A 25,114-nucleotide genomic window follows, 5' to 3' on the forward strand; every position below is an offset into this window, starting at 1 on the left:
GCAAAATTTCTGAATATCATTTCAAAACACAGTCGGTTATGTTAATAAGATTAGGAAGCTTAAAGCTGTTTAATTCTTAAACCAATATATCAAACTCAGAAATGTGTAATTGGATAAATTATGATGACACTGAAATTATGTGATAAATTATCAAAATGAGTATAAGAATGTGTTTGTTGATTCCAGTCATGATCTGTCTTCAATCATTCAAGCATAATTAGTTTTCACTGATCTTCAGAGCTGTCCCAAATGAGATTATTCAGCTGATTGGTCTGAGGATACTTTAGAAGAAATGTTTTCTGACTGAAGCAGGAATGTTGTGTAAGCCATTTCAGCTTCCTCTTTAGAGCCCTAAAATGAATAGAAATCCCAGCATTATTTTAACGAAGCCTGAGGATAACGTGCCGAGACAAATTTGTCATCTGCATTTTAAAATAGTCATCCCCAAACTAGATATTCTCCAGGTATGTAATCTCAGCTCCACAAATCTTCCAGACAGTATGGCTGTCTTAAATACTAATAAATGTATTACAGCATAAACTTTAATGCTATAATTTCATGCTAATATTCATCATACTTCATTCCATATGCAATTAATTCCTACAATATTAGGAATCTAGACTGCATGAGATCATTGGTTTATTTAACCGATTATTGAACTAATGAAAAACAGTATTTTACACATTTGTCACATCATTTATTCATTTTTACTTTCCCTACAAAAGGTTTGGGAGAAGGTTTTAGAATATCAAATAAAATAAGATGTTAATTTAAAATTATAATGTAAAATGTACATATGAAAAGAAAGTAACATGACAATCTTTTTTTAAATGGTCCAACATCCATTGATTTTTGTACATTGCTCAGAGTCCCTTCTGGTGAGATGGATAGCTATGTAAATTTGATTAATAAATGTATAAATAAATCCAACTTCCAAAATTATCACTATGATGTGATAGACTAGTACTATGAAAGACATAGTCGAAACTGAGGTGAAAGATAGCCAACTTTATTCCAAAGTACAGCAGTTAGGGACAATCATGACAAAGTTTGTGCTTGACAAAGTATTACTAAAAGAGACTAAGATATGAAAGATATTAATAAAGTCCCTGCATAGTATCTTAACCTCTAAAAGCAAATAAATAAACGTACAAATAAATACTAATCCATTGTAATCCTCTCAAAATAATATAATTTGCCCTTACCCTCTTCGGTTTCTTTGATTTTCCATCCTCCTTAGGACTGCCAGAAGTACTTGAATACTCTGAAAAGAATACAAGATAAGATTGAATGTGAAAAAAGAGAACTTCGTGTATCCATTAATTCTAGAATTGGCAAAATAATGTAAGTTCATGGCTGAAGAAGTGACAATTGCATTTGGCTGATAAGCATCAAGCTATAATTAGAATTCATTTTGAATACCATTACCATCCTTCTTTCCCATTTGGGTCTCATGAAACTCTCCCATGTGTGCATTGTCCTTTGCCCCGTACTGTCTCACATTCTCAAACTCTGTCATGCTGATATTTGTCCTGTAGCTTCCAACTGATACAAGATCTATAAAAAGAAAAAGAACATTTCACTACAATTTGTTCCACCTTAGATTCTGTATGCATGTTGTATTAATTCTAGGAGAGAAAAGCTGATATAGACTGTGGACTTATTGCTGAAATCTTATTGTGTACAGCAGAAGTACTATTTGAAGGAGCTACCAGAGATCCAGTTTGGGTCGTAAAAGCTCACAACATGCTACTTGCATTGTTTCATTAATTATAGGGCCATAATCCACAGGTGTGTTAGAGAAGGTTTTAGGACTAAATCTAACTCTTCATTCCCCTAATATTGCACTGAAGAAACCTATAAACCATGACAGCCCTAACACAGGTTTAATAGGAGGGAGGGAGGGAGGGAGGGAGAGAGAGAGCGATGGAACAGAACAAATAAAAGAATCATCTCATCCCCCATGTTTTGGAAGAGACCAGTTGTTTTGCCACAGACTTTTTTCTATATTATCACTGTTGGGTTGAGGGATTTTAAACCTATCTGCATTGAAACAGTCTTTTAACTGACTTTTGACTAGTCAGAATTGTAAATGTTTCTGCAAAACAGGTACTTCATTTTTTCTGTTCTCTCTTCCTACCCACTCACAATTTCTGGAATAAAAGAATGAAAGCCATAGTACATTTATAATCCAGACTGTAACATTTCTAATTTTTATCTTGTAATTTTATTTCTATATGTAAAAGCATTCTCTGTTCTATTTGATGCTCAGAAATATGCTAAAGCGATCGGTGTAAAAATTAAAATGGTTTCCAAGGAGGTTATATTTAGTATAGTCTCACCAGAATTCCTAAATAATCTGAACTTCTTTATGGTAAAAGCAGTGACGAGAAGCAGAAACACAATTCCAAAGGGGATCAAAGTGGCAAGAAGAACAACAGAGGTCTTATTTTCATCATGGCTGGAAAAGAAGCAGAATTGGCATAGGAAATATACAGTATTATTAGTACAGTCTTAATAATATTTTTCAGAAAGACAGTGAAGAAGTTCCAGAACGTAATGCTATAGGAATGAACTTCATTCCATCAAGGCTCTCTTATTTTAATATTTCCATCTTGGCTATAAGGAAGAGATGGGAAACATTAGCTTTTAATTTCTGATTAGTTGTTGTTTTCTCTGCAGAAAAAAAAAGCCTACAATATCCACAAATGGCCACACTGATGTACAGAATGAAAGAACATACTGTATAGACCTGGGGAAGGCTATGATCATTATTTTTCATTATTCTCAGTAGCAGTCAAGTATACTAGGGAATTCTGGGTGTATATGGCCACCTGCCTGGAGAATATCCTGTTGAGCAACGTAGTGCTTAACCAGCATGATACAAACTTGGATTGATTTTAAAAATCTGATTAAGACTGAGATTGCCTGAAACTAGTTATATTTGTCTTCTAGAAATGAGATGAATTCCTGAGCTGTGTTTCTGTGCAATTGCAATAACCCAGTACTTAAACCAACCTGCCACTCCTTACATCATCTTTGGCTCTCCAGAATTGCAAATTAATTTTGCTATTGGTTAATATTATTTAAGCCAATAATTATATGGGGATGCTGTTCCCCTTAAATACTTTTGATTTTCTATTTGCATGCATTCATAAATCATTATTAATTATTTTCAAAGTCGCTTACCTGCCTGCTGAAGTTTCACTTTCAGCTGCCTGATTGGCTTTGTCTATAGGAGAGTTCCTATTAACAGGATTTATTCCAGGAATGGCAATCTCTTCATTGATTCTGGATGCTCCTTCAACATTTAGAAGTACTATTAGGAGTATTTGGGGAGTTGGTAACCCAGAGGCAAATGGGAACATAAAAGGCAAGGAAAAAACATCAGCAAAAAAATCAGTGAGATCATACTTAAGTTACATTCTTTAAGTCAGCAAATGAAGACAATTATACCATAGACAAGTATACAAATTCAATCAATGATGAAATATTCTGGGTTTGTTTTTTAATCCCGATTTCCTATTTGCATTTCTTTTTCTTTGGATATACTTCTTGCAAAAACTAATGCATCCTACTTACTTTACTAAAGGACCCATAAGAAAAACTGTCTTGTCCTGCAATATGGAAAGTAATTTCTAGTAAACGTTCAGGAACTCAAACCTTTTGTAAGAAGAGCCTAAGCATAGTATGTTAGACACTAAGTTGATTTCATTTGACTAAAATAGTGTGTCTACTTAAAGACTAAGGTAACACATAGTATACATTTTCATGGGTGAGAGACCATTTCATTATATGCATCTGAATGAATGGCAAACTGAGAAATCTTATATCAAATGATGTGTTAATATTTTACATGCAGGCAGAAGTAAGAAGCTGATGGTGGCTCAGTGGTTAAGACACTGATCTTATCGATCAGAAAGGTCGGCAGTTCGGCAGTTCGAATCCCTAGTATAGGTCTCCTCTGTGAGCAGGGGGTTGGACTAGATGACCTCCAAGGTCCCTTCCAACTCTGCTACTGTTACTGTCATGGACTAGATCCAACCCTTGTTCCACTACTTTAGGGATCCACCTCACTGATCTAATGGCTTTTGCTGACACATACAAACCTATCTAGCTCTTGATAAATCATTTTCTATAATACAGTAGCTCCCGATATTTCAGTATAAGACAAACAAGGAATTTTTGATGTAAAAACATAACTATACTTGAAATATCCAGTATTTTTCTTATAGCCACACAGAAAGTCAAGTTCAGACACTAATTGTAGTTATAAGTTTGTAAAACTTTAGCTAATTCGATAATTGCCTGGGGAATCATCAGGTATTGTAGCGTCATAACATGACTAAGATTTAGCAGATAATCTGTTGTGACTCCGACTCCCGAGCCTGTCCTCATGGAGGAAGAGGACTCAGAAGGTGAGGGGGAGGAACTGACAAGGCCTCCCTCTCCAGGACCCTCCTCTCTAGCAATGCCTCTGGTTCCATCCGAAGGCCAGGAGGAAGGCATTTCGGAGCACCCATTGATAGAGAGTGATACTGATGAATCCTGGCTTGATCCCAGGCAGCATCAGAGGGAGAAGTGTGCGCAGCAAAGGAAGAGGTGTGGGAGGGCCAGGGATTGAGCCGAGTCACTGAGCCATGCCCCATAAGGGATAAAAGGGGGCCTGATTGCTCGGCAGACTTTGTGACGGACAAAAGTTTAAACTCTAAAGAGTCACATTGTGAATCCTGAACTTCGGCTCAGATATATTTTGGACTAAACTCTTGTGGATAATTTGTCGCTCTGGAAACAGACTGCTGATAAGGCCTCTCCTGCTTTTTGGCAGGACTTGGCAGGCATTTTACAGTTAGCTGCCAGAACTCTCATCTGCCAGGAATTCTGGTCTGTTTATACAATAAATTATTGGCAGGCGTGTTTGATATTGCATTTGTCTGTGTGAGGACGGGGGACAGAACATAATCTATTTTAAACCAGCCCAGGTAGGTGGCAGCACCAGACAACTTTGGTCAATCTTAAAAAATTAAGTAGACTTGACCTCGGTTAATACTTAGATGGACACCACCATGAAATACCAGGGCTACAGCTAGGTTGGAAAGTTGAGAAAATCATCCTGAAAAAAGGAACAGTTCTATGTTGGTGGCCAAGAAATAACTTCTAAGACTTTGACAAGACTTGGACTAGGTGCAGCTGAAAATTGGAATGGGTATAATCTAATTTGGTTCCCTATTGATTAGACTCACCTCCTTGTACTTGCAGATGCAATGCAGCTGTTTCTCCATATTGCTGCCCATGTTTGACACCACACCAATACCATCCTTGGTCTACGGGTGTCACCTGGTCAAAGTTCAAAGATAAAATTCCACTATCTTTGTCACAGTTAACTACCAAGCCGGTCTGATTTTGTTCAGATGAAATGAGAGGTTTACATTCAGTGTTCTTCCATTTGCACCAATATTTCTGATATGTAAAATATTTGCATGGATAAGAGCATGATATAGTCAGAGAGGAGCCAGCAACAGCACGAACTTCTTTCTTTGTTAGTAATGTAGGTTGTCCTGTGTCAGGAGAAAAAAAAGTGTAATATCCCCCCCCAAACACTTGAAAACAGAGTGCTTGATTTTTAGCATCACTAAAATGATTGACTATCTGGTCTACATAATGCAGCTTCCTTCCCCACTAAATCTACACAGCTATAATGCAAGCAGAAATCTAGCCGGCCTTTCCTTGGCACATAATCAGATGGGTAACTGTCACACTTGAATTAGGCAATTAACTAATTTAGCAAAGATAGTTCCCATGAATCTTTCATATGAAAACCTTAATTATTAATGTGGACAACCACATATATGGTAAGTTTCACACATTGTGATATAGAAGTTAAAGTGTTGTGAAATCTTGATTTAAATCTCCATTAGCTAGTTAATTGTCTTCTTGAAAAAGTTTTTTTCCCCAAACAAAGATGTTACTTGAGAAAAATAGAAATGATAGTCAGAATAAAAATTTGTCGCCAGATATAAAGAGAAAACTGAATAAAGTTTTAAAAATAAAAAAGAAAATAAAAATGGTAATCCTAGAAAACAACTGGAATATTTTCTGTTTGCTGCATTTACAATGAGACTGTTTAAAATGGTAAGAAATTTGTAATAAAATCAAAAATCATCTGAATGGATTAAAAAGACTTTATAGAAGGAAGAAGGACTATTAAATCAGTTAATTTTGTCAGGGATAAAATGGAATATGTTGTTACTTTGCGTGGTTCCTTTTGGACTTACTGATACCTTAATTAGAAAATGTGGATTTGCTTACATTTGACATGATGTAGAAGTCTTTTTCCCTTTTTCCTTTATGTACTTGTTTTTGTAATTTTATTAAGATTTTTGCAAAGAACAATAAAAGATAATATGAAGTAAAAGAAAAAGCTGCACATTTCTGAAATGTGGCTGTGCTCATAGGTTAGAGTAGACACATGAAATATATATTTGAACAGAATAAGTTGGTATTTGGAAAGTTGTATATTGGAGCTTACTTTTTGGAGAAATGATCTTTCTTTGTCATGTAAAATTGGAATAGTTTTTTAGACTTTATATTAGGATATTGGGACCACTTTATGCTTTTTAAATAGGATTTTTTATGCTTAAGAGTTGAGATGTGTATTGTGAAGTATTATATATACTTAAAATATATACTTTTACTGTAGTAAAATCTTAGAGCTTTGTTTGGATCTTTTGCTGGTAATTGGATTGAAGAATAACATTATTTATTTCATTTGCTTATTGTTAAGTTATGGGTTATGAGATGAAAAGTTTTACATTTGTCAGCTAAATAGAAGTGAAGAGATTGTGGAGTTGTTTATAGTTGCCGTGGTGAGGGTGGGAAGTCACTTTCTGGGGCAGGGCAGCACGGCTCTATTTATACTTTTTTCTTGATTTTTAAAAAAATAAAAATAAATGGGGAAAAAGATTTGGGTTATGGATGCATCCTGAGCAAATATGTAGAAATTTAAAGTTGAAAATTATTGGCCTGGCGCTGAGGTGCACTAGGTAAGACTCTGTCTACCCTTCTTCATACTAATGTAGTAACTTAGACACATATTTATAAACATCTATAATGCTAAAGTCTGGGAATTCTATAATTTGTATTCCCAATCCCAATCCCAATACTGAAAGGTACTTGGTGGACAAATGACGATATAGATATAAAGAGTCTTTCAGTACCCAGTATTTCAACAGCAAATTAAATTTCTGTTTCTATCTACCTCTCCTACCAAAAAAACAACAACAGGATTTAAGAGTGCGGCAAGCCAGTCGTGGGATTCAAATTTTTTTACTACCAGTTCTGTGTGCGTGGCTTGGTGGGCATGTCATGGCTTGGTGGGCGTGGCTTGGTGGGCATGGCAGGGGAAGGATACTGTAAAATCTCCATTCCCTCCCCACTTCAGGGGAAGGTTACTGCAAAATCCCCATTTCCTCCCAATCAGCTGGTACTCGGGAGGCAGAGAATAGATGGGGGCGGAGCCAGTCAGAGGTGGTATTTACTGGTTCTCCGAACTACTCAAAATTTCTGCCACAGGTTCTCCAGAACTGATCAGAACCTGCTGAAACCCACCTCTGCTGCAAGCTAGATATAAATAATGTATCTATTTGTGATGACAAATCTATGGCACGTGTGCCGGAAGTGGCAGGCAGAGCCATCTCTCTGGGCATGCAAGCTGTCACTTGTTGCTCTTCCGGGTTCCGGCGTGCCAGCCAGCTGGTTTTCAGGCACGTGGGAGCACATGAAACTGGAAGAGCACCGGGTGGCTGCTCGCATGCCCAGAGAGTGCGCATGCACGCTGGCCCCCTCATCTTCTGATTTCTGGCATGCGCATGCCGGAAACTGGAAGATCATCTTCCTGGCACACGCATACGCACCTGACAGCAGATTTTCACGGGTAGAGGTATGCAAGTTTTGGTGTATTCGGGTCTTTTCTTTTTTCAATCTTACATGGGAAAAGATCCGAATACACCAAAACTTGCATATATATATGCAAGTCTTGGTGTATTCGGGTCTTCTCCCGTGTAAGATTGAGAGCACTTTGGCAACGTTTCGGCAGAATCTCATCTGCCATCATCAGGCTTATGCAAGGGGTCTTCTGCAGCAACTTCCATTACTATTTCAAATCTGGTGCTGGTAGTCTGCTTTGCTGGGATGGCCCCACCTCTTTGTTCTGATTGGTTGAGAGTCCCAGTCTGTGTCTATTGGCTTGGCTTTGGGTGTATGGTCGGTTTTTCTCCACCAGGTGGCAGGGCTTCATCTTTGTGGCTGGCTGGAATGTGATTTGGCTGGAGGTCTCGGGGTGTGTGTGTCTGGCTTCTGGGGTATAGATTTTTCTGTCTGTGGGTGCTGGGACTCGTTTGTTGACGAGGGCTAGTTTCCAGATGTCTGGTAAGCGGGAGGTATGGTCACGTTTTTTCATGTTATGGGGGTGTTTTTCTAGTTCAATGGCTTCCATAATTATTCTCTTGTTGAGGTGTTCAGTCTTGGAGATTAATTTAGTTCCTTTAAAATCAATTTCAGGAATCAAATTAATCTCCAAAACAATAGACACAGACTGGGACTCCCAACCAATCAGAACGAAGAGGTGGGGCCATCCCAGCAAAGCAGACTACCAGCACCAGATTTGAAATAGTAACGGCAGTTGCTGCAGAAAACCCCTTGCATAAGCCTGATTCTGGGCTTTTTTCTTTTCTAGCAGCCAGCAAGCTCTTCCTGCTAGGTGGGAGACCTATACAGATCTATTTCCAGCTCTATAGAACTATATAGGTCTCCCACCTAGCAGGAAGAGCTTGCTGGCTGCTAGAAAAGAAAAAAGCCCAGAATCGAGTGGATGTGATTCTACTGAGCTGGGGCTGCAGAAAAACCTTGGTTACGTAGGGAAAACCTGGCTAGAGGAAAAACACACATAAACCCTACGAAGAAGTAAGAATATATATATAACATATATATATGTGTGTTAATTTATTTTTAATTTATTATACAAATCTTGAAATGCTAAGTTTGAAATGAATAAAAATCATGAATAAAAATTATGAACAGTGGGAAATGATACCCATTGACAGGCTATCTAGTAGAATTTTTTGCTTGGATAGCAGCAAGGGGGACAAGAGTTATTTCCCCTTCTTACTCATCTTCCTACTTTCCGCTTACGTATTATTTCCATTATTCTATTCTATTCTATTCTCTTTATTTTGACTTTCCATCTGGATTTGGAACATCACCCTGCCAAAGATTCAGATAGCCCAAGCTAGCCTGCCTTTCAAAAGGTCTTAAGGACATGCTCTTCTGAGAGCCCATTTTAATTTTCCGAATGTGTTAACTGTCTTTGGTGCAATCAGTTTTAATTTGCTGGGGTTTTTCTTTAATTAGCTGCCTGAGCAGATGGCCTTATATTAATCATGTGGAATAACATTTCTCTGTAAATATATCTTATTTAAAAACAAGAGAATGGTTGAGACGGCCTAGGTTCATTTTTGCAAACTCAGCAACTCAGGAAATAGGCAAAAGACATTCCTAAATTACATTACACCAAGCAGTACCTTCTACAATCTTCACCTCTACTGAGGACTTCCTTTCCGTTTTTCCATTAGTCATACACCAGTAATAGCCTATGTCATCGTTTTGCAGTTGATTCAGTATGATAGTGAATGTGCCATTTTCTGGATCATCATGCATCACAAGTCTTCCCTCATAGGAATCCAGCACAAAGCCATCACTGCTTATTAAGTCAGTACATCCACGTTGTTTCCACTTGCACCAGTATTTCAATGTATCATTCTCTTTTGGATTATAATGACATTCAACAGTCACAGAACCACCCTGGACTCCATTTAACACTGACTGTTGCTGAGGTGCCAATCCATCTACAGATAGAAATATAAGCATAAAATTATTTAAACATGTTCTTATAATTGTTTTCTCAATTAGTTATGTATTTGTAGAGACAGATTTGGAATCCAAGAGCTCTTTCACTTACCTTCATAGACATGTAGATCTAGCTTTTTGGATTCTCCATCTGCTCCATAATTCCCAGCTCCACAAAGATATAAACCTGAATCTTCTTTCTTTAACTGGCTCATAATGACACTGAAAGATCCAGGTGTACCAAGATTGGTCAACAGAGTTCTCCCTAAGTAGGATGGTTCTACATTTCCATATGTATCAATCACATTGTAACAGCTGGTCTTTGTCATCTTGCACAGGTACTTCCGGGAACTTGCATACTGAATACCAAAGTCACAGGTCATAGTCACTGTTTTTTGCTGCTCAGCATAATAAAGTTGCGCTTCCTCGGGTAGTACTGGGTCTGCATTAAAGTAATGACAAGTCATTAGATGCATTTATTCTGCCTTCCCTTATGCTGTCTTCTTGTAATATCACACAATGGTGTGATGTATATTAGCATTTTGACTAATAGTTATTTATTTTATGTTAGTGTTTTATCTACAGCTACAACTATAACAGATAAGTAGTATCAAAAGTAGCCTGATAAACCATAAGCCTGATCAAAATTCTGATTACCCTGATAAACTGTGCCTAGCTTGCCACCCTACAAATTGAGCTCATTTTCTTAGCATGAGGGAGCTGCTTCTGGATCTTGGTCCGAAAAGTGCTGTTCCCAAAGCAAAGTGTTTGCCCACTTTTCTCTCTGGCCAGCTGATCAGCATGGACTGTTGTTTTCCTGTTGCAATTAATGACACAAAACAAAACAATCTAGTTCCTCATGGATTCTCATTGTTAGTGATGAAAGCACAATATGACTAATTGTTAGGGGTGGGAGAGAAAGAACAAGAATGATGTTTTTATTAGTACAATGAATATATAGATATGGTATGGTATGGTATGCATGTAAATGAGCATATGAAGGAACAAATGTATGCATGCAGTTCATAATCCTGGTTTGGTGCTCTGTGCTGATTTCAGATCCCATGTCCTATAATGTCATTATGCTATTTTATACCACAATAATAAATAAAATACACTCTTGGATATAATATATTAACATGATATCTCGGACTATATTAACATTTTGTATTTTTTCCCCCTAATGCCGAATTGTGGTATGTAAACAAATCACTGAAAGCCATTTCAAATTTCAATGTCTACTTTTTGACATACCAAAATACAGCAAAGAAGAGAAAACCTGAAGCCAATTTTACTCCCTACCCACTAAAGTTTATACTGAGCTACAATCCTTTCCCCATACACCAATTTTGTCAGGCAGCTCTTTCAGATAATGTCTTCTTAGAATTAAGCTATAAATCTGTACATTTTCATTAAAGGGGGAAACATAATACTGATAAATTATCTTCACAAAGTGTGTTTATTTTAAGAAATTTTAAGCTGTGCATTTATTTAAAAATGTGGATATATATCACAAGTCTTCCCTCATAGGAATCCAGCATAAAGCCATCACTGTTTATTAATTCAGTACATTCATGTTGTTTCCATTTGCACCAGTATTTCAATGTATCGTTCTCTTTTGGATTATAGTGACATTCAACAGTCACAGAACCATTCTGGGCTCCATTTAACAGTGACTGTTGTTTAGGTGCCTAAACAATTATTTCTATCTATCTATCTATCTATCTATCTATCTATCTATCTATCTATCTATCTATCTTACAATCTATAATACAATTCTTGAAATATTAAATAACTGCAAAAAAACTGAGCAATATAACAGTGAACTTGATAAAAATACAATTATTTAAAATGCTTTGGAAAATTAAATAGGGATGATACCACAGAAAAGGTCCTTTCATTTATACAAATCTCATATATTTCTCTTAGAGATGGGTTAAGTAAACCTAATACACTTCTCCTAGGGAAGGTCCACATTTAGCAATCTTAATGTATTATCTAAGAAAGTCTAGGGCGATATGCAGGGGTGGGTTCTAAAATTTTTTACTACCGGTTCTGTGGGCGTGGCTTACTTTGTGGGTGTGGCTTGGAGGTCATGTGACTGGGTGGGCGTGGCTAGCTGGTCATGTGACCGGGTGGCCATGGCTATGTGTATAGGGACTACTCAGAGGGCTAAAAAAAGTCATTTCTGTCAGGTTCTCGCACTTTTGACTGGTCCTCACACTTATGACCATCCTCACATTTATGCCCGTGCAGCATTCTTAACAACCATGTCACTCATTTCACAACTGCTTCTCTTCACCATGGTGACAAGATAGGGCAAAAAATGTAAAATGTGAGGACAGTCGTAAGTTCGAGGACTGGTCCAAAGTGCGAGGATCAATCAAAAATAATTTTTTCAGCCCTCTGAGTAGTCCATATGCACAAAAGGATACAGCAATAGAGAGGAATGAAGGAAGGAGAAGAGAGGGAAGGAAGAGAAAGGAGGAAGGAAGGGAAGGGAAATTAGAGTAGGAATGAGGGTAAGAGAGGGAGGAAGAGAGGAGGAGAAGGAGAAAGGAAGATGAAGTAGGGAGGAGAAGAAGAAGGGGGGAAGAGAAAGTAAGAAGGAAAGAAAAGAGAGGTGGTAGGTTTGAGGAGAAAGATTTCTGTACAATAAAAAAGATGAAAGGGAAGAAAGGCAACCCCAAACAAATATAAAGATATTAAGATAAACTTTAAAGAATAAAAGAGAACAATTATGAATAAATAGCAATAATTAGAAACACACATACAAACATACAATGTATTTTCTTTGAACAGTGTATTTGGCCGGTTCACAAATTTAAACAGTGTTTAGTCATTTCAATTAAATTTACAATTTCTATATTTCCTTTTTGCCATATTTATTCCTCATCCAGTTTTTTAAAAAACCAATATTACCCTTCATCCTCATCTCTAATCTTAATCAAATTCAATTTTTCCCTTCTATTCTATATTATACCCCTTCCCATTGTCATCTATTTTTATATCCATCCTCACATTGGTTAATTATGTAATATTACAGTTGTTTAATACAAATTCAACATTTTAATATAAATCAATTAGTTATATAACTATCTTTTTTGTATATTAATCAATATGAACATGAATATTCCAATTATTTCCATGCAATTCAATTTCTTACAAATCAATTAATTATATTTACCAATAATAATAAACCAAATAATTTCTCCCATATATTCCTCCAAACCACAACTTAACCATTTCTGCTTTCAACACAATATACAGTTAATAGTATCTCAATTATTACAATTCCCTAGTTAAATAGAGCTTTTTTCTTTTGTGTTTAAAAATCTTGAACTCTCCACTTTTGCCCTAAATTTCCCATTGTTTGCGCCTACCTTTTTTGGTGAGCAAAAAGAAAAAGAAATATCTCCCTGCCTCATTTTGTCACGTTGCAGCAAAGCCTGCTTTACTTTCAGTTTCGTTTTTCCCCTAGCAAAGCTACTCATTTGTTTTCTTTTAACACTGATCAGCTGTAGGGCGGCCCTTTGAAGCCCCGCGACAGGAGTTTAAACAGTTTTTTTCCCTCTAACCATCAGCTGGGACTCAGGAGGCAGCAATAGATTGGGGGTGGGGCTAAATAAAGGGTAAGAATAATGTGGGGGGGTTGGAGGGGTGGGGGGAAGAACCGGTTCGGTGACATCATATCGTCACCTACCGACTCGCGGGAACTGATGCAAACCGGGAGCAACCCACCACTGGTGCGATGGCACACACAGCATCACCCTTTCCTCATGCGCAGATGCCGATCAGCTGGCCTTTGTGTGTGCAGCAGTGCCAGAAACCAAAAGAGTTGGTTTTCCATTTTCTGGTCTGAGCATGCACGCTGGCCAGCTGATCGATGTGTGTATATGCATGGCAGAAACTGGAAATATCCGGCCTTATCCGGTGCATACATGCCCCTTGGGCAGCTCCTCTTCCTGGTCACAGCCCTGATGACCGTGCGCAAAGTGCTCCCTTTTCGGCACTCGATGCCGAAAAGGTTCACCCTCACTGGTCTAGAGGATTAGAAAACAGTACCTTGAGTAACTTCCAGCTTGACTTTAAAGGACAATCCATAGTCATTTAAACCAATGCCACATCTGTATAGACCCACGTCTTTGATTCTCAGGTCTGATATTTTTATGGTGAACATGCCATTCTCTGGAAAGTCAGTTATGGAGGCTCTGTCTTTGTAATCTTTGAGAACAAAACCATTAGATGAAATAAAGGTGTAACAGTGTCTTGTTGATTCCTTGCACCAGTACTTCCTGGAATGAATGTTCACACTCGTGGGAGGATAGAAGCATTTGATACTCACAGAACCTTCCACCAATCCAGTTATTTGCTTTGGCCCAAAGAGGACATTTGAGGCTGAAACTGAGTAAAGGAAATTATATGAGAACATGTAAGTATATGCATACTTATATAATACTCAACACAAATGTGTTTTTCTGACAAAGAAAAAAATAAGCCTTATTTTCATCACTGACATTCAAGTGGAATTTCAAGCAATTTCTTATTATTATTTCAGTTTTCTGAATAAAGCAACTAAAGCCAAATTTTCTAACCTATTATTATCAAGAAATTCAGCATAATAGGAATATTGGAGCCTTTTTTTCCCTCTGGAAATTTCCCAATTTTCTAAGACAACTGAAGCTTTCAGCATTATGGGGCCGTGTACAGTTAGGCTTGCTTGCCTGCCTGCCTGCCTGCCTGCCTGCCTACCTGCTTACTTACTTATTTACTTCTGTTGATTTAATGCGGCCTTGGAAAAAGTGTCTTATGACCTATCCTTAGAATATAGAACATAGAATCATAGGGAGGGAAGGGACCTCAGAGGACTTCTAGTCCAACCCACTGCTTGAAGTTATGACTCTCACACCACCTCTGCAGTCAGATGATTGTGATTTGGGTGCTTGGCAACTGGCTCACATTTACAACAGTTGCTGTGTCTTGTGGTCACATGATTGTGATTTGTCAGCCAGCTTCCAACAAGCAAAGTCTCTTGGGGAAGCCAGATTTGTTTAAAAAGGACATGTCAGCCCTCCAAGGTAAACCAGACAAGAAACACAACTATATGACCTAAATCTACTTTATTGTAAGGCTGCTTTAACAGAATCTGATTAAGCGTTCCAAACTTCCCACCACCACCTTTTCTACAAGATCCTTGAGGGTGGGTCCTTTCTAAGATTTTTTCTTAGATTCTTAAGCTACTTGGGGCTCCTGCTTCTCTTGTCTGATTTCCTGGGTAGCATCTTTTCCTTTATTTCCCCAAGGTCATTACCACAATCCATTAAATTGCACAATTCGCTTAACTTATGCAGTGATGTGCTTAATTTTGGTTTTTAGAAGGCATAATGAAAATAAGAAATATAGATAAAAGTGAAATGCAAGATGAAGACTTTGGAATTAAGAGATAAGATAGCTTCCTATGGGCAATAGATTTTATTTTGTTTTTTATAAGATGTATTAAACATAATCAGTATTATAGATGATAGGATTTGAGATGAAGAGATAAATGCTTATAACCTTGAGGTGGGGATGAAGAATCACTAAATTTGTTTATATTTGTAATGAAGGCTGAACATTAATTCTTTATATATTTTTCTCTTTATTATATTCTTACTTTTTTCTTTTTTCTTGCACTTTTTACTCCTTTCTATTGTTTTTTCCCTTTAAGTTTAGTTTGCATTAGATTTTACTATTGTAGTAAAATTTTAAAATAAATATATGTACATGAAAAAAACCAAAGCTGAACTATTTAAACTCAAATGTTTTAAATTCTTCTAGACTATGACTAACATATTTATTTGATTTAATTAAATTTGTTTTAATTCATTATGATATATGAAATATATATGTAGTAAATCTGTCTTGATTGTTACTTGGGTATTTGCTCTGTCACAGGTGTCTGTGGGTTGAAAGCCAACAAATGTGTGCTAAGGGGACAAACTACACCAACATTTTGTTTAACATAGTTAATTTTTCTGATGCTTATTTAAATACTCACCGCTTTCAAATTCAGCCTGGATAAAAGTTAAGACCAAGACAAAGAACAGGAGAGCCATTTCAAAAGATAATCCTGAAACCCAAAGTTCCTTGAAAAAAAATAAAAAAAAATTTTTTTAAAAATTTTTTTATTGTATTTTTATTGTTAAAGAATAACAGAAAAAAAAACAATACAAAAATCAATAGTAAAGAAAGAAAAAAAATCCCCCCCCCCCAATGTGCTATACAAATGGAAAGGAAGTTTTAGGAAATTAAAGTCTTCAATTCTTCCAGAAATCTCTTTGATAAGGTAACATTTAAGTCAACATTTAATTTCAAATATCTAGCAATTATAATTGTCCCGATTATAACCAAAATCCAGTTATAATTTTGGTTATAAAAATAAAAATTTTAAAAGAAATTAAATAGTCTTGTAAGCATAATGTAAGATGTATGTATAGATTCAATCAAGTAAATAACTCAAAAGAAACATGAGTATTAAGCATCATGAGAATCTACATCACTAATATGAAGACTGTATACACTGGAGCTTCCTTCAAGATACAAGCAATACCAGGTAGGCTTAAAGGGAGACGCCATTTTATCTTCCATTACTACTCAGATTTCAGCCTCGATGTGGTTGCATTTCAAGATTATCAGTATTTCCCAGTTTATTAATTTTGTGTCATAGGACTTCAGTCCTGCACTCTCTTACTTGAAAGAGAAGCCCTGTGAAATTAATGAGATGTCTCTCAGAATATGAAAATACTGTGCTGCTATCAATCATTATCTACATAAACATATAGACAAACCTATGCACAATATAAGCACAAATCCTTGCTTCCAAAGTAATGTGTATTATGTGCTAATAATATTGTCATAGGGATTAAAAAAGAAAGCAACTATACAACTTAACTTTGCATTGATCAAAGAGCAATTATGACTTTTGAACTTTGTCACTGTGCAAATAAAAGGCACCTTTAATCATCAGCAGCAAATAAATATCCAAGGTGTACCTTTCTGGATAAAATGGGAGTCAATTTAGTTGATTGGCAGCCACCCAGAATTTGATAATAAGATAAGGGACTATAATTGTTTTAAATAAACAAATAAATTTCACAGTTCTTAGGAAAAAGAAAACTGATGGGAAAGTATTTGTACCTAGAAGAGTCACCTTACCAGATAAACATTTTATTTATTTATTTATTATTTATTAGTTAGATTTATATGCCGCCCTTCTCTGGAGACTCAGGACGGTTTACAATGCATTAAGCAATAGCTTTCATACTTTTGTATATACCTGCTTAGTAGGGCTTTCGGGCCCCCCTAAGCGGTGTTCTTTTTTATACAAAGTCAGCTTATTGCCCCCACAATCCGGGTCCTCATTTTACCTACCTCGAAGAATGGAAGGCTGAGTCAACCTTGAGCCTGGTGAGATTTGAACTTGCAGTAATTGCAGGCAGCTGGCAATTTAAGTGCTACTTTAACAGCACTTAGTCCACTGAGCCACCAGGCTTTCACATTATGTGAAAGAAATTTATTATAACTACTACAACAGACATATAAAAAATAGTCGGGCCTTCAATCATGCAGCCAACAAATTGACTTTGTTTAAATAGCTCCATACAACAATAAAGCATTAAAACCATATTGCATTTGGCAATGATGAGTATCAGGATTCACATAACATAAGCATATCATTTACATGTTGCAGTAGTCCATTTTCATGATCATGTTGTAGAAGACATGACCCAAGCATATAGCCTAAATCATATCTTATACTAATTGGACTATGCACTTTTATTTTTTATTTTTACAAATAACTCCAGGCAGTGAACATATCCAACACATCTTAGTCCTCGGGTTTGAAATTTAATTAACTTGGAGTTATGTTGTTAATTAATTATTTAATTTATATAGATGGATAGAATAAACTTCATTGTCACTTTGAATGTACACTAACTGGCATACATTGAAATGAAATTTCGTTGCATACAGCTATTTTTTCTATAGCCACAAGAGGGCATAGTTGTCTTCATGTACAATCTACATGTAACTTTTTCCTTCCTTCCTTCCTTCCTTCCTGGGATAATCTAATCAATTTATTGCAATATAGGACAAGAAAAAATAAATGTAAATACCCTTTACCCTTTGCACTATTCTCATTTGGTTGGCTAAGGGAATATGTTATTAGCTTTGTCAGCCTTACAACCTTCAAACTACAGAGGCAGGTGCAGGAGAATTATCCCATTAGGAATCAAAACCACTTTCTTTTTCAGAGAGTCTAAAAAGAGTCTAAAGTTAAACTATAACTTTAACTTCAATGTAGGGGAAGTTTTTTCTGATTTTAGTGAGATGTGTAGCATAGATTCTTATAGTCTGAAAAGAGAGAATGAATGAAGAAGAAAGAAAAAAGGAAGGAAGGAAAGAAGGAAGGAAGGAAGGAAGGAAGGAAGGAAGGAAGGAAGGAAGGAAGAAAGAAAGAAAGAAAGAAAGAAAGAAAGAAAGAAAGAAAGAAAGAAAGAAAGAAAGAAAGAAAGAAAGAAAGAAAGAAAGAAAGAGCAATTTTGTAGAACTGCATATGGCTATGCTTCACTGGTTAATCTCAGAGACACTCCTGTTTGCCTATACTGAAAGTTGTCTAGGAATATCATTCCAATTATATGCATTTCCAATATGAAAATTTATCCTAATATCAAAGATCATGTGACTCTTTAATTGGAGGATTACACTATCTAGAATTTTAAACTTTTTCATATGCATTATACTCTTGCCCCTCTGATTCTCATGGTCTCCCTTTTGGTATTTACCATCATTGGATCAGTATCATTTATGCAACTTCTATTAAGTTTCCTTAATAAGAAATGAAACTTTTCAAAAATTTGACTGATTCTGAAATATTACATTTGGAATAGATATTTCTAGCATGCTTGCTGGGTCTGGATGTTGGAGACCTACCTTTTTGCAGATTTTTTTCTTCCTAACAGTTGCTTGTTCCTAACTGACTGTGACAGGAGCACTTACAGTTTCCCTTGTATGTTTATGAGAAGATCTTGTTTCATCAAACCTCATTTGTGGTCTTCTTACAAAAGCTTTCCTAATCAGTCCATTTCTTCAGTGTTTTTAAGTATGTCTCCTTAATAGAAATCAACCATACTCAGAAACCTGCAGACAAGACTTTTCTCCCCAGTCTCTAACTCTTCATATTTAGCTTTATCATCACCCTAAATGTACTAATATTCAGTCAGAATTTTTTAAAAAGTAAAAGGCGAAAGATTTATACGATCTGAAGAGAAACTTGAAGGGGAAATTGAAAGGGTTATGGGAAAACAAAAAACAGGGAAGACTCCCGGTACAGATGGCCTCCCAATAGAATATTATAAGGCACTTTGGGAAGTCTTAAGCCCTTATATGACAGAACTATTTAATGGGGTAATCCAGGAGGGACAGATTCCGAATTCCTGGTCAGAAGCATTAATAACCCTCTTGCCGAAGGAAAGCAGTGACTTATCTCTGATCCGGAATTATAGACCTATTTCGCTTCTTAATGCAGATTATAAATTATTTGAGGCAGTGCTAGCAGAAAGGCTAAAAGGTTTCCTAAGTCAATTTATACATGAAGATCAAAACGGTTTCCTACCTTGTAGGCAGATTAGAGATAACGTGAGAATAATTATGAATGTCTTGGAACATTATGAAACCCATATTGATAAACAATTGGCTTTGGTCTTTGTGGATGCGCAAAAGGCCTTTGATCGAGTGAGTTGGAGTTTTTTAGTGGGTTTATTACATCATATGCAATTTGGGGAAAGGTTTATTCAGGCAATTTATTCAATCTATTCGAAGCAGTCTGCTAAAATTCTAATTAATGGAGATGTTTCTGAACAAATCTGCATTGAGAAAGGAACTAGACAGGGGTGCCCGGTCTCTCCGTTGTTATTTATTTTAACATTAGAACCTTTATTGAGGGAAATTAGGCGTAATTCGGGGATAAAAGGATTGCATATTAAAAATCAACAATATAAGATAGAGGCATACTCTGATGACCTAGTATATATATTGGAAGACCCCATTTTATCGGGTCCGAATTTGATTTATGAGTTAGGAAAATATGGAAATGTAGCGGGCTTAAAAGTAAACAAGGAAAAAACTAAGGTTATTATTAAAAATTTGACAACAAAGCAGGGGAAGGAATTAGAAGCAAATTTGGGATTCCAAATTGTCAATAAATTACGATATCTAGGTATTATATTATCAGCTAAAGGCACAACAATTAAAGAAGATAATTATTTGAAATTACTCCAACGAACAGAACAGGATTTAGAGAAATGGAAGAACCTTCAGACGTCTTTATTAGGTAGGATCGCAATTGTAAAATCCTATATCCTCCCAAAATGGACATATTTATTTTATACAGCACCAGCTAGACTAGACAATACTTTTTTCAAAAAGTTAAATCAATGTGTTCTTAAATTTATTTGGCAAAATAAAAAGCCCAGAATTAAACTTAAAATGCTTCAAGAGTTGAAAGAAAGAGGGGGATTTGGCTTACCAAAATGGGAATATTATTATCAGGCTACAAATTTAGTTTAGGTAAGGGAATGGATCCTGCTGAGAAGAAGACGGTTGTTGATTCTGGAAGGTTCGGGGTTACAACAGGGTTGGCACTATTTTCTTTGGCAAGATAACGTTAAAAAACATATGACTTTTGCAGGACATTATGTAAGGAATATCCTAATTGATACATGGAGGAAAGTTAAGGGTAAACTTTACTTTTCGACTCTTTTTTGGTTGGTCCCGTTAGAAGCTACAACATATAGTTCGCTTTATAATAAAGAAAAACACCTATCCTATCGGGAACTGTTGGATGCCCAAGGCTGCTTAAAAACAAGAACTGAGTTAGAGCTTCAAGGAATAAAATTGGATTGGTGGTCCTATGCCCAGATCAGCTCTAAATATAAGAAAGACAAGGAAAAAAGTGGTATAGTTATAACCCAGCAAGAAATAGATAGTATTATATTAGGAAAGGAGGAAAGAATATTATCTAAGATTTATAAATTCTTAATAACCTATTGGATAGGGGATGAGATTGTTAAAGACTCAATGATTGCCTGGGGGAGAAATATTGGTTACTCAATTGAATTGATAAAATGGAAAGAAATTTGGACGAAACAATTGAAATTTCTGATGGCAACCACTTACAAAGAAAACTTGTATAAGATGGTGTATATATGGCATCTCCCTCCTGCTCGATTAGCCAAAATGTTTCCAGGACTCTCCCCAAATTGTTGGAAGTGTAGGGAGATAGCTACTTATTATCATGTATGGTGGACCTGCCCTAAGGCAATCGAATTTTGGAGATTTATACAGGGGTGGATATTAGAAATCACGGGATATAAATTACAACTGAAACCAGAATACTATCTATTAAATATTAGACCAGATAAGATAGGCAGGAATATATGGTGTCTGATTACATATATCACAATCGCAGCAAGAATATGTTTTGCTCAACATTGGAAAAGGAAAGACCTACCAGCTGAAGATTTGATTCTGGGAAAAATTATCGAATATGCGGAAGCTGACAGGTTAACAAAAATTTGAGAGATCAAAAGGACTCCGTATATTTTCAATGTTGGGACCAATGGTATACTTGGTTGAATAATAGAATAAAAAAATGATAAGGTTAGTGTAGATTTTATTTTTATTTGTATATCTTGATTGAAGTTAATATATTGTGTAAAACTCCCGTCGCGATCTGTGTGTGAATAAATATTTTGTTGTAAAGAAATAAATAAATTAAAAAAAAACCATGTTCAACTGTACAGCACGAACTTCAGCACAGGAATTGTTTTATGATTTTTTTGTATTATATCATAAACTGCTTTTTGAGAATAATAATAATAATAAAAAAAGAATTTTTAAAAAAGTAAGTTTAGATAATTATTTCATGGAATCAGTGTCCGAACCAAGACAAGCTAAAGAATAAAACAGAAATTACTTAATTTTATAATGGACAGAATAAAAATCAGTTTTCGTTTTCAAAATGGTGAGATTTAGAATCCAGATCCACACCAAGGAACTTTCATTAGACTCCAATTTAAGAAACTAATCCCACAGATGCTTTCTCTACTCTTCCGGGAATTATACCAAAGTGAAATTTGATACCTCTGCCCACTGTCTGGTATAGGCAATTTTGATAAGGTGCTACAAAACAAAACTCTCTAGAATGTTACCCCATTACTGGGCTTTGCTACCTACCTTTTTTCTCCCCCTATTTTTTTCCTGGCATTCTCCTTGCGGTCTTTTACACAAGTACTCATCAGAAGAGGAAAAAGAGAGTCCCAGGCTCCTGAAGACTTGCCAAAACCACTCCTTAAAATTCTAAGTTTACATCAGATTTGATCTTTGTTCCTTGTCCACTTTGAAGGAGAAAAATGAAGTTTACTAGGTAAATGTTTGTGTTTTCAGTCATAGTTTAGTCTGGGCAAACCAAGTCAAAATCCTCATAGTGTTTAATAACTTAAATTTCCTAAACCACCTGCTGAAATAGGGTTACTTTGCAAAATACCAATAGGGTAGGGACCATTGGTACTTTGGATGGAGTTTATAGAATGGGGGATGCACCTTGGAAGGCTTATTACCAGGTCCATACTCCATGTACTACTTAAGGGGCTGGTGGACAGACAAACAAATGGTTATACCTTGATGAAGATATGACTAGATTAGAGAGTTATTGTGTTAGACCTGCCATGCAACAGGGTCCATATCTCTTGTTGCTGTAGGAAAACTGTATTTACATTTTTTAAAAATACACATGCAATTATTTTTGTACTTAAGATTTGTTTTGCTGTGATTTTACTTTTGTGCTGCTTTTTTTTTGTGTACTGAACTTAAAAAAATTATTATTTGTTTATAAAACTATCTGAAAGCCATGGAAATCATTCCAAGGAAATGGTATGAAGATACAGGAGTCTGGTAGAAGCTACGATAATGTCACAATGATATTGCATTACAAAATCTGCGGCATTTGCAGAATTTGAAGATGCATGCAATGCAATGTGCAATGCATGCAATGTTACTTCCCTCCAGAGTGGACACTTGTGCCTGAAAAGTTGAACTGTGGGTATGATTATTAGGAAAGTAAAATTTTGATCCAACTTCCTTATTTGTTAACAAAAACAAATGGGTATTAGTGTAAATGCCCAAGGAATTATGTTTTCATTCTTTATACTTTCAAAGGCTGTTTTAAATTATCCAAAGGATTTATTTTCTGGCTTTCAAGTATGGACTTTGTTGTAAAGGGTATTTCCCGGCAACAAAAATCTTTTATTTCCTCCTTTGGTTAAATAATCTTTTATTGAGTTTTCTTCCTCTTGCTAAGATATTGCCCAATGACTAAATGCTTCAGGCTGTTGATTAACTGCTGAGCAGTGAAAAAAAAGTCTTTTAAAATAGAGCCCAAATACACATCCTAGCTACTGGCTTCCTTAAAATAAACAAATGTGAACCCAAGGGCACTTATCTGAGGTGGAATTTAATGTTGTCTTTCTGGTGACTGACTTTTTTCTTCTATTAGAAGCCTTACAAGGAGTTAAAATCTCCTCCAGTAGTTTGGAGAAATCTCCCAGAGCAGATTTGGGACAAGATTGTATCACATGAATTCATTTCAGAGTTCTTCATTGGTTTTAGGGTGGGAAAACCATTTATTTTATAATCTAATTACATATCTTGGCAGCACTTAATACCATCCAATATTATATTCTTCTGGATTATCCCATGTTAGTTAATTTCTACATAAATCTATTGGGCAACTCACTCTAGAGTGAGGTCTCATTCAATATCCTGATGACACTCAATTGTACACTGCTACCCCAAACTGGTCTGGAGATGCTAAGGAAATTTTGAACCCAATTCCTGGAGGTTATAAGAGATTGGAGTGGGAGAACCAAGTCCAGAATAAAGCCAAGCCAAGACAGAATTTCTGTGCACCTATAAACATAATAGCTATGTGATAACTTCAACCTGGTAATTGCTCTTGATATGGTCATGCGAAGGGCTGCTATTCAGCAGGTTCTGACAGGTTCTGGAGAACCGGTAACAGAAATTTTGAGTAGATCGGAGAACTGGCAAATACCACTTCTGGCTGGCCCTGGAGTGGGGTGGAAATGGAGATTTTGCAATATCCTTCCCCAGGACTGGGGAGGGAATGGGGATTTTGCAGTATCCGTCCCCTGGAGTGGAATGGAGATTTTGCAGTATCCTTCCCCTGCCACACCCATCAAGCCACGGCCACAGAACCGATAGTAAAAAAAATTGAATTCCACCACTGGTCACTACTGGTCCTCCTAAAGAGCTGGTCCATCATTTGCATTCAGTGTTGCTGCTTGAACAGAACGTGGAGACTGTAGCCTTGATGATTGGAGTGTGCATACTATAGCTTTGCCAGGCTTTGACTGGTGTGCCGGTTATGGTCCTACTATATAGAAGAGGTCCTATAGCCTCTCACCGGCCAGTATGCTCCCACAGAGATGGGCTCCTCAGGGTGCCGTCGGTCAAACAATGTCAATTGGTAGCCCCCAGGGGGAGAGCCTTCTTGGTGGGGGCACCTGCCCTTTGGAACGAGCTCCCCCTGGACATACGGAGGATCCCGGATTTACGCACTTTCTGCCATGCCCTCAAGACTTTTTTATTCCAACAAGCTGGGCTGGCCTAACTCTTTTTAATTGCTTAATTTTAATTTGCTTTTAAAAATGGGGTGTTTTAATTAGTATGGGCCAAATTTGTTTAATATGTTTTAAATTGTTTTTAAATTTTATATTGTATGTGTTTTATCTTTGGCTGTTCACCGCCCTGAGTCCTTCAGGAGAAGGGCAGTATATAAATCCAAATAAACAAACAAACAAACTTGTCAGGCCCAGCCCAAGAACAACATAGAACATTCCAGCCAAAGTTCAGTTCTTTATTTGCTCACATCATGTAGACAGAATCTTGCCACGCTAAACCTATATTACTCTAATTCTAATAGATATATCCTGAAAGATCCTAGGGAATGGTTATTCTAAGTCTCTTCCTCTTTCTCCAATCAGGCTCCAGACTATGCTGTCCCTTGTCTTGCCTCCCTTGGAATATTCACCTTTCTTCCTGGGAAATCTGCTTCACTATAGTCCGTTGCACCACCACCCCCTTCATAGAC

General features: G+C 36.5%; 1 protein-coding gene across 1 annotated transcript; it reads right to left on the reverse strand.

The window, feature by feature from the left end:
- Positions 1 to 255: 255 nt before the first annotated feature.
- PIGR (polymeric immunoglobulin receptor) lies at positions 256 to 15,998 on the reverse strand. Its single transcript, XM_070939799.1, has 10 exons — positions 15,941 to 15,998; positions 13,969 to 14,307; positions 10,016 to 10,345; positions 9,579 to 9,902; positions 5,244 to 5,558; positions 3,190 to 3,319; positions 2,343 to 2,461; positions 1,423 to 1,557; positions 1,206 to 1,264; positions 256 to 351 (listed from the first exon to the last, which is right to left on the reverse strand). Exons 1-10 carry the CDS (start codon positions 15,996 to 15,998, stop codon positions 256 to 258), a joined length of 1,905 nt encoding a protein of 634 aa, XP_070795900.1.
- Between the last annotated feature and the right edge of the window lie 9,116 nt (positions 15,999 to 25,114).

Source organism: Pituophis catenifer, unplaced genomic scaffold (genome assembly GCF_029215685.1).
Source record: "Pituophis catenifer annectens isolate HBS135680 unplaced genomic scaffold, rPitCat1.0.hap2 SCAF_3, whole genome shotgun sequence".
Taxonomy (NCBI): domain Eukaryota; kingdom Metazoa; phylum Chordata; class Lepidosauria; order Squamata; family Colubridae; genus Pituophis; species Pituophis catenifer.

Excerpts from the sequence above, each read along its gene's own strand:
- PIGR (XM_070939799.1), bottom strand. The coding sequence starts at position 15,998 with ATGGCTCTCCTGTTCTTTGTCTTGGTCTTAACTTTTATCCAGGCTGAA. Across the intron at positions 14,308-15,940 it reads CCAGGCTGAATTTGAAAGCG|TTTCAGCCTCAAATGTCCTC; the intron begins GTGAGTATTTAA and ends TCCTTTACTCAG. Across the intron at positions 5,559-9,578 it reads AGAGGTGAAGATTGTAGAAG|GACAACCTACATTACTAACA; the intron begins GTACTGCTTGGT and ends CTCCTGACACAG.